The 15368-nt window shown below is 39.6% G+C and overlaps 1 protein-coding gene across 5 annotated transcripts in view; it reads right to left on the bottom strand.

The window, feature by feature from the left end:
• Positions 1-15368, bottom strand: part of mapk9 (mitogen-activated protein kinase 9) — a 58586-nt gene that overhangs the window by 39813 nt on the left and 3405 nt on the right. For all 5 annotated transcript variants that reach the window (XM_062970305.1, XM_062970302.1, XM_062970303.1 and 2 more), the window contains exons 2-3: positions 3026-3196; positions 1918-2047 (exon numbers count right to left, since the gene is read on the bottom strand). In XM_062970305.1, coding sequence (XP_062826375.1) covers positions 1918-2047; positions 3026-3147 — 252 coding nt within the window. In that variant the 5' untranslated portion in view covers positions 3148-3196. The remainder of the gene's footprint in view (positions 1-1917; positions 2048-3025; positions 3197-15368) is intronic.

Below are 15368 nucleotides of genomic sequence, written 5' to 3'. Positions count from 1 at the left end.
TCAAGGGGTTTTGGACTTCAGCTCCCACAATTCCTAACAGGATATTATATCCCATCTTAACTGACATGGCTCCATCCAACAGAATCTCAATATCTATAGTTTGGTAACAGGCTACAGCTTTCGAGTACAGCATATATCTACAAACTATAAATCCTAAGATTCCATAGGACAGAACCTGCTTTTATTATTCAATGACAGAAAGATCTTAAACATGTTAGTTCAGATGATGCATGAGACATCATTTTTCAGAACTGCTCCCATTTTCCCCATTATTTCCCATTTGCCTGTATATTATATATCTTATACTCAGTTGTCATATGGTTAGTTTTGTTATCAGCAGTAGTTGCTGCATTTCCCACCCTTGGCTTATGCTCGAATCAATAAATTTTCCCATTTTTTGTGGTAAAATTAGGTGCCTTGGCTTATATTCGGGTTGGCTTATACTCAAGTATATGTGGTATATCTATATATAGATATATATCTCAAAAGGCATATCTGCAGTGGAAAAGTTCTTGAAGACACTGAAGTGCTCCCTCAGGCCATCAAGATATGCTCTGCTGCTGCATCCCAATTCAATAAATAAATGTTTACTGTTGTTAACTGCTAACAAACTTTAGTGGTAGTTGGAGGATTCAAGATCAGCATCTCTACCACTAAGCCCTATGGAGCAATAAAATCCAAATTCTCATAAAGCTTATGAAATGTAAAAACACTCAACTCCACAATTTCAGTATCTGTGATCACTAAAGAGGAGCAAAAAGACCCTACGATCCATGGGCTGCGCATTATTTACTACTGATAGATAGGTAATACGTACATACATACATTCATACAAAGAGGAGACAACGAAGGATACTTAAAGACAAAAAGAGAGAGGTTCTTCTAATTAACTATCTTTTAATAAGGGACTAGGTAAAGATAAAAGTTGTGTCTGACTCTGGGGGTTGGTGCTTATCTCCATTTCTAAGCCGAAAAGCCTCTAAGGTCATGTGGCCAGCATGACTACATGGAGCACTGTTACCTTCCCGCTGGAGCAGTACCTATAGATCTACTCACATTTACATATTTTCGTACTGCTAGGTTGGCAGAAGTTGGGCTAAAAGCAGGAGCTCACCCCACTCCCCGGATTCAAACCACTGATCTTTCGGTCAGAAAGTTCAACAGCTCAGCGGTTTAATCCACTGCAGCACCGGGGGCTCTAATAAGAGAATAGTAGCATGAAAATTAGTATAAGCAGCTTTAATATGATCCTAGGCCCCATCTACAATGCCGTATAATGCAGTTTGAAACTGCATTAGATGGCCAGTGTAGATTCAAATAATGCAACTATATGAAATAATGGGCAGTTTGAGGATGCCTGGCCTACACTAGCCAAATAATGCACTAACCATATAACTGAGCTAAATTATATCAGTCTATACTAGCCATATAACTAAGTTTCAAACTGCACTATATGGCAGTGTAGATGTAATTGGCTTTTAGAGAGATGTTCTTAACGAAAAACACATTGAATTGTTTAAATTTATTTGTAAAAATAATGGTTACCGATCTGTTGAGGAAGCCTGGCTGAGAAACAGTTACATAAAGCAAACTTAATGCATTTTTGTGAAGGTGAGTTATAAATAGGTCCTTAAAAAATCTAAATGTGTGTTTTATTGCATAATGAAATCTTACAGCTAACAACATAAAGATCTTTCTGAGGATAATACTTTTAATGAAAGAACCACACGTAGTTTTGTTACTATCAGGCTAGGTTAAACTAAGGAAACAATTCAGAAGTAACCACAATGTTACAGTTACAGTTATTACTGTAGACAGGCACATACACACATATATACACTCCTACGACTTACATTTACAATTACTCAGTTGATATGCTACCAAAGAAATGTGAAAAATACTCATAAAATTACTCACATTTTTATGATTGACACACTTTAAGAGTACAAGTTCCCTGTAGGCTCGTTTTGCATGTGTTTGGTTTTGAAAAGGGCGACTCAGTTTCTTAACAGCAACATTTATTCCAAGGACTGTATCAAATGCAGCACTGAAAGGTTTAAACAGAAACATCCTAACAGCAGTTCTTTGAGATCAGGACCACACACTGAAAAAGCTGCATGCTCATGTCAAGCTGGATCTGCCTTTTCTAGTTTAAACAGAAGGCTATAAAACATCTCAAGTAATTGTTATTTAGGGTGAACTCTACTCCACTCCTCCCTACTCACAGTTTGTTTATGTAGATCTCTCTCCTGTTCTGCTTTTTACCAGCTCTCTAACACAAACAAGTACTAATAGTTGTTGCTTAGCTGATTCTTCTAAAAGCAAAGACTGAGGAAATTAAGTGCAGCATCATGGTGAGCCTGCAAACATCAGTGTATCCTTCTGACTTTAAAAGAGAGCACAAAAGACCCATATTCAGAATGCAGAAAAAGATCCTGTAATAACGATGCTTTGTGTTTATAGTGAACTCAGGTGAGATGGAAGGCAGGAAGAAGCACAAAGAGGCAACTGCTTCTTCCTCAAAGTAAATAGCAAATTATACCACCAAATTAATCAACATATGTATGATTAGAAGGGGTTTCTCAGAGAGGCCTAAAATCATTTCAACAATTCTATTTAGTGAAAAAAAATATCATATCTTATTATTAGCACTTTTGTACACAGTATAAATTGTTAGAGTAGACAGTATATTTTAAGGCAGTCAGAACTATGAAAAGCAACTACTGTATTTCTTTTATTCTAAGACACATTTTTCCCCATATAAGCATCTCCAAAAACAGAATGTATCTTAAAATTGCAAGTGCTTGTGTGTGTGTGTAAAACTCTTTTTTGTTGGCGGTACTGAAATTAGCGTGGACTGAGCATTTTATATTTGATGGCTTCTTAGAATTGAAGAAATATGATATTAAGAAAAAAATTAATATCCTTAGATAAGAATATTTTATATTTGGAAAACGCTCCATTTATTTTTTATTTTTTCACAACAGAGTTCATATTTTAATACCTATTGGGTAATGCCACTTACCAAACAATGCCTTGCGCCCCAGAACCAATAGGTTTCAATTGCTGGTATCGTTTTAGTACAGTAAACGTTGAATCTGCAACTTGTACACTGTAAAACTGACTATCACATTTACTTTCACTCATGATGTAGTGTCATGTGGTTTATTTCCCAGGATCTAACAGTTTCCAAGATCTGTATAAAAAGAACCAAAAAACATGCTTTAGCAAACCTGTTATTAAATCATCCTGTTTCTTTTGTTGCTCACTAAGAGCTTACGCTTCTTAGATAAAAAGAGAATAACCAAATCACAATTACATTGATAACTCTCAGAAGAATATTTCCAATACATTTTAGCACAATGCCATGTCATTGAAATGTAATCCAAATTTCACCAGTTTTCAAAATATCATAAACTGCCCATTGTACAGTATATAATATGTATTGCAACATAATTATACAGATCAGCTGTTATCATAATGCTATGGTAGCACTGTCACAATCAGTTACTTGATAAGGTAATCTGAAGGAAAGTCTTTAGTGACAAATTAGTATACTACCAGCTAATTAGAATTCTGTACACAGAGCTGAACTCTTAGACGTGAGTGTTAAATACTGAACTACTCAGACAAGCGTATGTCTGGGAATCTTTGTCTTTCATTCAGATGCCTCTTCAAAAAGCACTTTCAGGTTTTATTCCCCATGTGTTTTGTCAAATGTGGATGGTGCGGTGGCAGCAAAGATAGGCCTCCATTAAAAGAGCCTGGAATTCAGTAATGGTACACAGCATATCCACACACTGGCCTCTAGAAAAGTGTTCAGTAGACAGGATTGCGATACCCTCCTCCCAAATGGTTTCCCATGCTTGAAGTATGCTCTGAGTCCCTTCTGGGGTGAGATAGAGCAGGGCAGAAATACAACAAATAATAAAAAAAATGCTAGAGAGACATTTTCATTGTCTATTAGACAATTTGACCAAAAGTGATTTGTAATATTCAGTGCTCCATTTCATGTAATCCCCCAAAAACAGAACAGGGAGGAGGAAACCGAAAAGCTGGACAAAACAGATCACGAGAGCCGTATTTATCAGCTACTCCAGAGGATGGAGTTAGGTCTGCATTATACCTGAGGCAAAGGGTCTGCCACCGGGCTCCTGGTGCGTTTTTTATCCCTCCTCAACAGCGGAAAGGTTCCCTAGGCTCCTCCTCCAGAGAGGGCCCTGCTGAGAACTCACTCTCTGAGTTCCTCTTGGATCATGATAGAAGTTTTTTTTTCTGTTTCTCAGACAATAAAAGGCCTGGTTGTATCCATGCTGTGAGTGGCTGAGAATGGACACAACTGGTGACTACAGTTCCCAGAACCCTTTCTTGCGGTTTGTCTTATTTTAAAAAAATGTTTTGGTAAAAACTTAAAATAATTCTAAAAAGTCAGTAGATTTGTGAATTGTTCTGAAAGTTGGCAGGCCTGTAGTTGTAAATGGGATCTAAAACTGAGGTAAGTTTCATGCAGATAGGCCTTAAAATGACTGAGGATTCAGCCTTTAAAGCAATTGTTCTCAACCTGGGGTCCCCAGATGTTTTTGGCCTTCAACTTCAAGAAATCCTAACATCTGGTAAACTGGCTGGGATTTCTGGGAGTTGTAGGCCAAAAACATCTGGGGACCCCAGGTTGAGAACCACTGCTTTAAAGTATCCCATTGTAGCTAATGGGCTGTGTCTTTGACGAACAAAAACAGCAACACTCCTGATTCAGGTAACTTCCCAATAAACAAAATGGCAAAAATTGACCTTGAAACAACATGCCTTTTGGCTGAATTGCACAAGCCTGTTGTCTATGATGGGACTAAAACCATGTTTTGCTCTAATAGGAAGATCATCTTAATGTGAAACAACCATTTAGCACAAAGAGAAGGCAACACCAAAATGATTCAAACCAAGAGATTAGATCCTGATAAAAGCTAAAATGCAAACTCTAGTCCCACATTATGAGTTGATTCGTTATACAATGAACACCACACACACACACACACACACACACACACACAAACCAGTTCAAGGAAGGCCTTCTACAAACAGGATGATGCCACTGAAAAGTCAATCTCTCTAAAGCCAGCCATCTGGTGGAAGATCTTGGATGATGATTTAAGAACACTGGTTAAATTAATATTTCCAGTCCTGGGGTTGGATATGGGTGGGGTGGATAAGTTTTTAAACTTAAAAGCTAGCATTTGTAGTTGTCAAACAACTTGATCAGAAAACTAACTAATGTCAACCATTGCATCAGAAGTTTGTTCCCACACTTGTTTTCTAATGGGACATAATGCCACCATTTGTCATTAATGTCCCACTGTATTATACACAGAATATAAACAGAGCCATCTTTGCATAATAGAATAAATAGGCGTAACGCAACATCTGAAAAGGCAATAGTGGGGAACTGGAAGGACATTTCCTGTCTCAAGGCATCAAGCTGTTATTTAAGCTGCTAAATTAATACTCATTGAAGTGCAATTCTAACTTTGTGGAGTGAATTTAAATGCAGGTTTTAATACCAGTAGAGATGGTAACTGGCTTATCAATGCTTGTAGTAACAGCTTTGCAATTATTTTACTCATACTTAGCCTGTCAGCATAATTAGCACTCTATATTTCTTCCATTTCATTTCTCTGTCTCCTCAATGATCATATTCTTCTCTTTGTATATCTATCTATCCATTCATCCATCCATCTATTCCTGCCAAATCAGGACAAAATTTGGTGCATCTGATGACATTGGTTTTTAAACTTAAAAGGTTATCTCATACGTTTGTTAGTCTTTAGCTGCCACAAGACTTTAATTTTTTTTTTTTGCTGAAATACATCAATATAAAAATGTAATGTGGCACTTTATTATGGAGTAAAACAACAAACCCACTGAACCCAATCACACCAAATTTGGCCACAAAAGACATATTCATCCAAGGTACGTCTTCCAATAAAAAAACAAGAAAAATAAAGTCCTGATTAGAGGAAGAGGAAGAACTATTTTTTCCCATTGCTGCCAGTTAGAAGGGTAAGCTCCGCCCACATTGTCTCCTAGCAACCCACTCAGTCATTTAATGGAGCCCAGGGCCTTTTCAATAAGGCCTCTTCCACACTGCCTATAAAATACAGATTATCTGATTTGAACTGGATTATATGGTAGTGTAGACTCAAGGCCCTACCACACACCTATATAACTCTGAATGCCAAGGCAGGATAATTTCCTTTGAATTGGATTATCTTGAGTCCACACTGCCATATAATCCAGTTCAGTGTGGATTTTATACAGTTGTGTAGAAGGGGCCTCATATAATCCTGTTCTGAGCAGATAATATAAGACTATACATATCATATGTAATAATTACTGTGGTATGAAAAACATCTACTTCTGCTTTATTGACTATTCTAAAGCCTTCGACTGTGTGGATCATAATAAACTACGGCATGTTCTCGGTGGTATAGGGATACCAAGTCACCTTGTCTGTCTCCTGAGAAATCTGTATAAAGACCAAGTAGCCACAGTAAGAACAGATCACGGAACAACAGACTGGTTCAAGATTGGGAAAGGAGTGCAGCAGGGCTGCATACTTTCACCCTCCCTATTCAACTTGTACGCAGAACACATCATGCGACATGCGGGGCTTGAGGAATCCAAGGCCAGAGTTAAAATTGCTGGAAGAAACATTAACAAACTTAGGTATGCAGATGATACCACTCTAATGGCCGAAAGCGAGGAGGAGCTGAGGAGCCTTATCACCAAGGTGAAAGAAGAAAGTGCAAAAGCTGGGTTGTAGTTAAACGTCAAGAAAACCAAGATCATGGCAACTACACCTATTGATAACTGGCAAATAGAGGGAGAAAACGTGGAGGCAGTGACAGACTTTATATTTCTAGGCGCGAAGATCACTGCAGATGCAGACTGCAACCAGGAAATCAGAAGACGTTTACTTCTTGGGAGGAGAGCAATGGCCAATCTTGACAAAATAGTGAAGAGCAGAGACATCACACTGGCAACGAAGGTCCACATAGTCAAAGCAATGTTATTCCCCATAGTAACCTATGGATGCGAGAGCTGGACCATAAGGAAGGCTGAGCGAAGGAAGATAGATGCTTTTGAACTCTGGTGCTGGAGGAAAATCCTGAGAGTGCCTTGGACCGCAAGAAGATCCAACCAGTCCATCCTCCAGGAAATAATGCCCAGCTGCTCACTGGAGGGAAGGATATTAGAGGCAAAGCTGAAGCTTGGAAAAGATCACGACGCTGGGGAAAATGGAAGGAAAAAGGAAGAGAGGCCTACCAAGGGCAAGATGGATGGACGGTATCCTTGAAGTGACTGGGTTGACCTTGAAGGAACTGGGAGCGGTGACGGCCGACAGGGAGCTCTGGAGTGGACTGGTCCATGAGGTCACGAAGAGTCGGAGACGACTAAATGACTTAGCAGCAGCATGATAATACAGAACAATATAATCTCTAAAATCAGGACAGTAAATAAAGAACAACACTCAGAAGACAGGGGAATTCCAGACAGGAAACAACCAGGGCCAGCTAACACCTCTCAACAAAAGATTCCCTCAGGCAGGAAGCAGCCAGGCTTTGAAGCTGCAAGGCCATTAAATGCTAGGGCCGGGCTGTGGTGCTGGCTGGTGAGCAGCCAGCTGCCAGCTGCAACAAATCACTCTGACCAAGAGACCATGAGTTCGAGGCCAGCTCAGAGCCTACGTTTGTCTCTGTCTCTGTTTTATGTTAAGGCATTGAATGTTTGCCTTATATGTGTGCAATGTGATCTGCCCTGAGTCCCCTACGGAGTGAGAAGGGCAGAATATAAATACTGTAAATAAATAAATAAATAAATAAATGTTCAAGGTAACTAATTGCAGCATTCATACTTGCTGTACTGAGATTATTCATTGCTATTCATCCTGGCCAAACAAGAATTCCACAAGTTAGAAAGCGGCCAGGCTTACAAGCAGCAAGGCTATTCAGTGCTATTCAACCTGGCCAACCAAGATTTCCCCTAGATAAAAAATCCTCAGGTTTTGAAGCCACAAGGCTACTCCGTCCCATTCAACCTGCCCAAGGAAGGATGCCCCTATATAGAAAGCAGCCAGGCTTTGAAGCAGCGAGGCTATTCAGTGCAATTCTAATTGGCCACAGCAACGCATGGCAGGGCACAGCTAGTACATTAATATAGCTCTAAAAAGTATTGACTACATTCCACTACTTAATTAACCTATGATTTATGTTTGTGTTTTACACGGAAACCTTCAGAGACAACGATGCTGATGGCAGCTGCCTTCTGGCTATTACTACTCCAGGAATTAAGGGAAGTGTTTATGTTTAACAGTTGTCCTGTCTCTCCCCCAGAAATATAGAACATGTTCTTAAGTATAGGATGGGATCAATAAAAAAATGTAGATACAAAAAATTAACCCATATTGTCTTTCAATAGATTACACAAAAGATCCAAATATTATAAAAACCTAGAAATCAGTACTAAGTTAAAGACTATCATTTATCTCTAGGTTTTTCAGAGCAGCAGCTATTTCCACATCCTCGGATTGGCCTTATCATTAGCACACTATTTCACAACTAGATCTATATCTTCATAGGAAGTATTTACATAATCAGAATGGCTGTGGAACAAGGCTAGGTATATAATTTGACCATAAAACAGTTTAGAGTCCAAAGTTTCAGAGAAAAGGGCATGTTACATGTCAAAGATACTATACCCAATTTATATGATCATATATACTGATGTATAAGTCAACCACATGAATACATCAAGGGCAAGTCATATAAATATTATGGATTTTTATATGACCCATGGGTAACTCATTCCACAGAGAGGGCAACGCACCATCACCGCCTTAGGAGACAAGCTGAAATGGCCACTGCTATTGCCATTTTTTCCAGGTTCCAAAAAGGCAGTACACAATTCTACTGAGGATGCATCTGTGCTGTAGAAAAATACATTTGGATACCACTTTAATTGCCAAGTCCCAATGCTATGGAATCATGGGAGTTGTAGTTTTACACAGCATTTAGCTTTCTGTCAAAGAGTGCTGATGCCTCATCAAACTACCACTTCAATAATAGAGGCATGGTAGTTAAAGTGGTGTCAAACTGTATTAATTCTACAGTGTAGATGCACCCTCAGAGAAAGGGATGGTACTTAATTCACTGGACAATGGAAGTACTGTATCTTCTTTAAAAAGAAACCATCTCCTTCTCTGAGTAGAGACCGGATAAATTTGATAGGGTTGTCTAAGACAAGTTCCTACTTGTAAAATATAGCCTACAGCAATTTGTATTTGTTAATGGTCTTTTATCCAAATACTAACTTGGGTGTTGAAATTATCTAAGACAGGGCAGACAACTCACAGCCCTGTAAATGTTGAATTACAGTTCATTAGCCCCAGGCAATATAGCCTATAGTAGTGAAAGAGCATGAGAGCTGCAGCTTTCTATATGCATTCCACTGTATAAGACTACAAGTGCAAGCAAGCTGACAAAGAAAATATTTTGTCAGCATTTTTGTACAGTGCTGGTATTGTCACTTGGCTTTTCAAGTATAAATGTTCTTCAACCCTTCTCTTACTAAGATTTGACCCTGAGGCTATCGTATGTAATCACAGTTTACAATATAGTGGGTTGGATCCAACATTTCACTCCCATAGGCACAAAGGAAGATATTTCTATGGTTTCTGAACTTGCTTCCTATCACTTCACAATTACCCCAAATTACTAGGTTACCACAATCTCTGTGTAGCACATTCAGGAGTCTAGTCATATTTAGATGGGAGACCACCAATAAATAATAGGTGCTATAGGTTATGTTTCAGAGAAAGGAACTGGCAATATCCCTCTTCATATTCCTTGCTTAAGAACATCCTATGAAATTCATGGGGTTACTATATAAGTCAACAGGTAATTTGAAGGAATTTATACCCAGAGAGACGGAGAAGATCTGTTGAGGAAAATTTACCCAACTGAGCACAATAAATCTGAATCCAACATAATACCTGTACTTAGAATACTATGGCCAAGTTAATCACAAGCAGCCTATAAGTCAGTAAGAGATTGTGTTCCCTGCGTTCGTCTCTTCCCCCCACCCCCCTTTGAGTTCTACTATTTCAGGGTTTGCAGGTCTTGCCCTGATGGCCTGCTTGGGAATATAACATAGGTTTAGGCAGAATTGCCTAGCCCAGGCATGGGCAAACTTTGGCTCTCCAGGTATTTTGGACTTCAACTCCCAAAAATCCTAGCCAGTTTACTGGCTGTTAGGAATTGTGGGAATTGAAGTCCAAAACACCTGGAGAGCTGAAGTTTGCCCATGCCTGACCTAGCCCATTTCCAGCTCTAAACTGAGTTGTGTCATTCTCTGCTTTTGGACGCTTTGGCAGCCTCCAAAGCAAGCACAATGCAGATGAGGCACAGCTCTCGTCTCACGAGGAATAATCTACATGAGGAATAATCTACATAATCTGAACTTCAAAATAATATTTAATTGTGGAGACAACCTATCCCACAGTTTAAGATGAAGGCTGGGGCTTGCCACATTGGAGAATTGGGATGTGCATCTATTCAGGAAAGGAATAAGTTTATATTACTGAATGTTCTTCTTCCAGCACACAGCAAATAGAAAGCTAAAGTAGAACGTTTCTTTTGACAGCGTATATTCTAAGTTGCGCATCCAATCACATCCAATGTCCAAAGATAGTACTTAGCATCATGCTTGCTCCTCCTGTTTTGACAATCAGGCCTACATTTATTATGGTTATGCCTACAACACCTTAGACCAGGTCTGCACAACCTGTGGCTTCTCCAGTTGTTTGGGACTCCAACTTCCAGAAACCGTAGCCAGCCTGTCCAATGGTCAGGAATTCAGGGAATTGAATTCTAAAACACCTGGAGGGTCACAGATTGTGTCAAGGCATACCTAAGAAAAATGATTAACAATTAAAGTAATTACCAAGCATCTAGTACAGAATCAAGCAATTCTTTTAAAAATATGAAAGGGAAGTAAACAGCATGAGTATAAATAACAAACTGCTTTTATTTTTCACCATGATTCCCCCTCCCCCAATATATGCCATCTGTTGGATGAAGTAATAACCTTGCTTAACATATTTCCTATATGTTGAAATATACTTTAGTTTAGAAAATCTTATACCACAAGAATATTTTAAAAGACCCAAGACTCATATTTTATTTCTTGTGTGCCTTCTTTTGTCCATTCTATGCTTTTGGTACATATTTTGTCACCTAATAGCATTAGTGGAGTCATACATACAAATATCAAATCATGCACATGTCAAGTACCGTATCACACTGAAAATTCAGAATCACAAATGTGACTGAAAATTTCCAACAGGTTTTTGGGTTTGTTGTGTGTCTTCAAGTAGCTTATGGTGATCCTAAGGCAAACCTATTACAGGGTTTTCTTGGTAAGGAGAGAGTGTGCCTCTCCTTTCTCTGCAGCTGAGTGTGATTTACCAGAGGTCACAAAGTGGACTTCAATAGCTGAGCAGGGATTTTGCAGTTCATCACTCAAACCACTACATCACTGGCTCCTTTAAATATATATTGATACTGAAATATCGTATTTCTTAATAGTCAGACTCTTCCCCCCCCCCCCCCATTTTAGGGGTTTCTTTCATTGTGTGATAATCAATAATCACTGGCTCACACACCAAAAAAGGAAAGAAGACAGACGGAGGGGAGTGAATTCCCCCCCTCTCTTTTCAAGGCATTGTGGGGCTTGAGTCAAGGTCCACAGTGCCAAAAGGACAGTTTCACCCTTAGTTCACACACCCAGGAAAGTGAACTAAAGATGCAACTATTATGCGGGGAAAGACAAAAGTCTCATTTTGCCTTCCCCAAAAGTGGAGTGCGACTATTATGCAGTGGTGATTATTATGCAATGAAATACATGTTCCCTCACTTATCGCGGGTGTTACGTTCCAGGACCACCCACGAAAAGTGAAAATCCATGAAGTAGAGATGCTATATTTGTTGTTTACAATCTCACTGGCAAGTAGAGTCTCTGTGCCCTCCTTGCCTCTCAAGCACACGCATGCCTTGTGAGGCGAAAACAAAGCTGCTTCAGCCTCCTTTTCTCTCCCTTCGGCTTCTCCTTAGGAAGAAAGTAGAAAGAGGGATTTATAATATTATTTTATGATTTATACTATAACCGCAAAACAGCGAGGGCGCGAAAAGCGAACCGTGAAGTAGTGAGGGAACACTGTATTTCAAAACATGTCCAACTGATCACTAAACATTACTGGCCTGAAAATGAAAAAAAACCTGAATGCAACAAAGCAGAAATGTTATGGGGTGACTCCAGTCTAAACTTAATAAATGAAATACTGGTTCTTTATATCATGAAACTCTTACAAAGGCAATTCAAGCTCTCACTAGACCAAGATTAGTATTAACCTGAAATACCTAGCCATTTTTGTTGTTTATTCATTCAGATGCTTCCGATTCTTTGTGAACCACTGGACCAGCCCATGCCAGAGCTCCCTGTCAGCCGTCGCCACCCCCAGCTCCTTCAGGATCAAGCCAGTCACCTCAAGGATACCATCCATCCATCTTGCCCTTGGTCAAACCCTCTTACTTTTTCCTTCCATTTTCCCCAGCATCATTATCTTCTCTAAGCTTTCCTGTCTTCTCATTATGTGGCCAAAGTACTTCATCTTTGCCTCTAATATCCTTCCCCACCCGTGAGCAGCTGGGCATTATTTCCTGGAGTATGGACTGGTTTGAATTTCCTGCGGTCCAAGGCACTCTCAGAATTTTCCTCCAACACCACAGTTCAAAAGTGGCTATCTTCTTTCTCTCAGCCTTCCTTATGGTCCAGCTCTCGCATCCATAGGTTACTACAGGGAATACCATTGCTTTAACTATGCAGACCTTTGTCACTAGACCAAAATTAATTAGTATTAATCTGAAATACCTAGCCATTAGACACAACCTAAATAGAACCTAAACAACATATCACTTTAAACTTTGGAGCAGTGTGAAAACAGATAAAGCATTATGTGGCCTTCACACTGCATGGCTCATCTACAATATTATCCTTCTTCTTCTCATCTTCACAATCTGAATGATCAATGTTTATCTAATACAGGTTCAGGATTATTTATCTCAGTAAAAAAATAGATAGAATATAAGTGATTTATTTAAGAACACCCTTTCACACTCACTTTTTCAGTACCTAAACACTGCTTCTCAGGCAATCTAACCTGGGAGATCAGAAACTTTTTTGCCAATGTCCCAGGCAGCAACATTATATTTGCACCCATTGGCTTCCATTATTTTTTCCTTTCTTAGAAACCTGCCATGAACTAGCAGCTGTCTGACTGGCTGACTTTGAGTAGCATTGCTTTAACACACACATACTTCTGCACACTTAAAATACACAATTGCTCTGGCAATCAGAGAAAAGATTTTTCCTTGCTCACTTATCAAGTGCATGTTAGCTAACCATTACCATGTACAGCCATTTTATACTAGAAAAATAGGTCAAGGTTTTCCCCTGACATTGTCTAGTTGTGTCTGACTTTGAGGGTTGGTGCTCATTTCCATTTCTAAGCCGAAGAGCTGACTTTGTCCATAGACACCTCCAAGGTCATGTGGCCGGCATGACTGCATGGAACACCATTAATTACTGGAAAATTACAGAACCATTGTTTTTTTTCAGAATTCTTTAAAATTATAACAACGATTATAAAGTAATATTGTCTACTTTTAACCTTCTACATTCTCTCTTCAGATAAACTGGGCCTGACTACATTTCCATCTATCTACATCATGTTCAACTGCTAACTTTACTTCTCTGTTAATGTTTGGACATTTGTAGATTTTTAATTGTATTGAAATGCTTTTAATGTAAGCTGCTTTGAGGCTCCTTTGTGGAGAGAAAAAGCAGGGTTTAAATAATAATAATAACAATAATAATAAATCTCTATTTATACAGACAGCTATTGCAAAAACAGATTGAAGAGATAGGGTTCAAAATATAATTTGAGCCACTGATCTTTAGCCTTTCAAATGTCATCATGGGAATAATGAATGAACATATACAGAAATCACTACTCAACAGTAGTTAACTCTTTACATTTTAGTAATAAAATACAGTATATTTTTATGTAGGTTGACCTCATGGACAAGTTATAAAAGCTGTCATGACCTGTGAATAAGTCAACTGTAAAATTTGGGAAACAGAACAAAGCTCCAAAGATGCATCCCATGGAGAGGCAAAAGCACCAGCACCACCCCAGGGAGCAAGTTGTCCCTGGCTGTTGCCATTTTCTCACCCAGGCATTCAAAAAGGCCTTTCATCACTTTACCATTCTAAAAGAAGTACCAAGGGTAGGGTTGTTGTATGTATTTCGGGCTGTGTGACCATGTTCCAGAAGTATTCTCTCCTGACGTTTCGCCCACATCTATAGCAGGCATCCTTTACTCTTTTCAGTAGTCTTTTGCAAGGCCTGGGGGCAGGGAGGAAATTATTACAGTGGCAGTTCTTTGATGCTTTCCCACCACACCAGAGTAGAGACCTCTGTCTGCTGCAGTATGCAATAGCTCCAAAAGAGCCACCAGAGATTGCTGAGGGAGATGTTGCTTCCTTCAGGCGCTTCCAGCATAGACTAAACTCTCAGATTCTCTGAGTTTACTCCATATCAAAAATCCTGAAATAAGTCCCCACCCTGTCTGCTCCCTTAACTGAAAGGCTGAGGCACTGTCTACTACTCCTGTCCTTCTGGATGAGCTGCGGTCAAACTCCTGCCTCCCCAAAGCCTGCTTGATTGTAGCTTGGCAGGAAGGAGGACAGGGCTGGAAGGTGGCACTCACCCTTTCAACTCACGTTCCTCTTTGTCCCCTTCTTCTGGCTAAGGTTCAGCCAAGCTTCTGTCTCCTCAAACCCTGCATTGCTTTCACTATTAGAAACGGTCATACTGCATTTACTTATGTATAGGTGTGAATGCCAGGTTCAAACCCATTCCTTAGCAACACTCAGCAATTCTGAGAACCTGAACTGCGAGTGCGCATTCCCACTGCTTGCTTATGGACCACCAGCCACTGCCTTGCACAGCAACTTGCTCCTTCTTTGGCCTATCCTTTCTTCTGACTTTCTTCATCAAATTATCGAGGAGAACACATCTTCCCTAAATAATCATTCACCTGGATCAGGAAGAAAATCTTTCCATCTCATCTCTTCTCAGTCTCATCTTCGGTTCCCAAAATAACCAAGGAGCAACTACTCCAACGCTACTAGGAGCAGTGCCACAGTTGATCTGTTGACCCATGCACAGGCAGTCCCCAAGTTACAAACAAGATAGG

The sequence above is a fragment of the Anolis carolinensis genome, chromosome 2 (genome assembly GCF_035594765.1).
Source record: "Anolis carolinensis isolate JA03-04 chromosome 2, rAnoCar3.1.pri, whole genome shotgun sequence".
Lineage (NCBI taxonomy): Eukaryota > Metazoa > Chordata > Lepidosauria > Squamata > Dactyloidae > Anolis > Anolis carolinensis.
The sequence above is the reverse complement of the archived record's forward strand: the minus strand, read 5'-3'. Positions and strand labels throughout refer to the sequence as shown.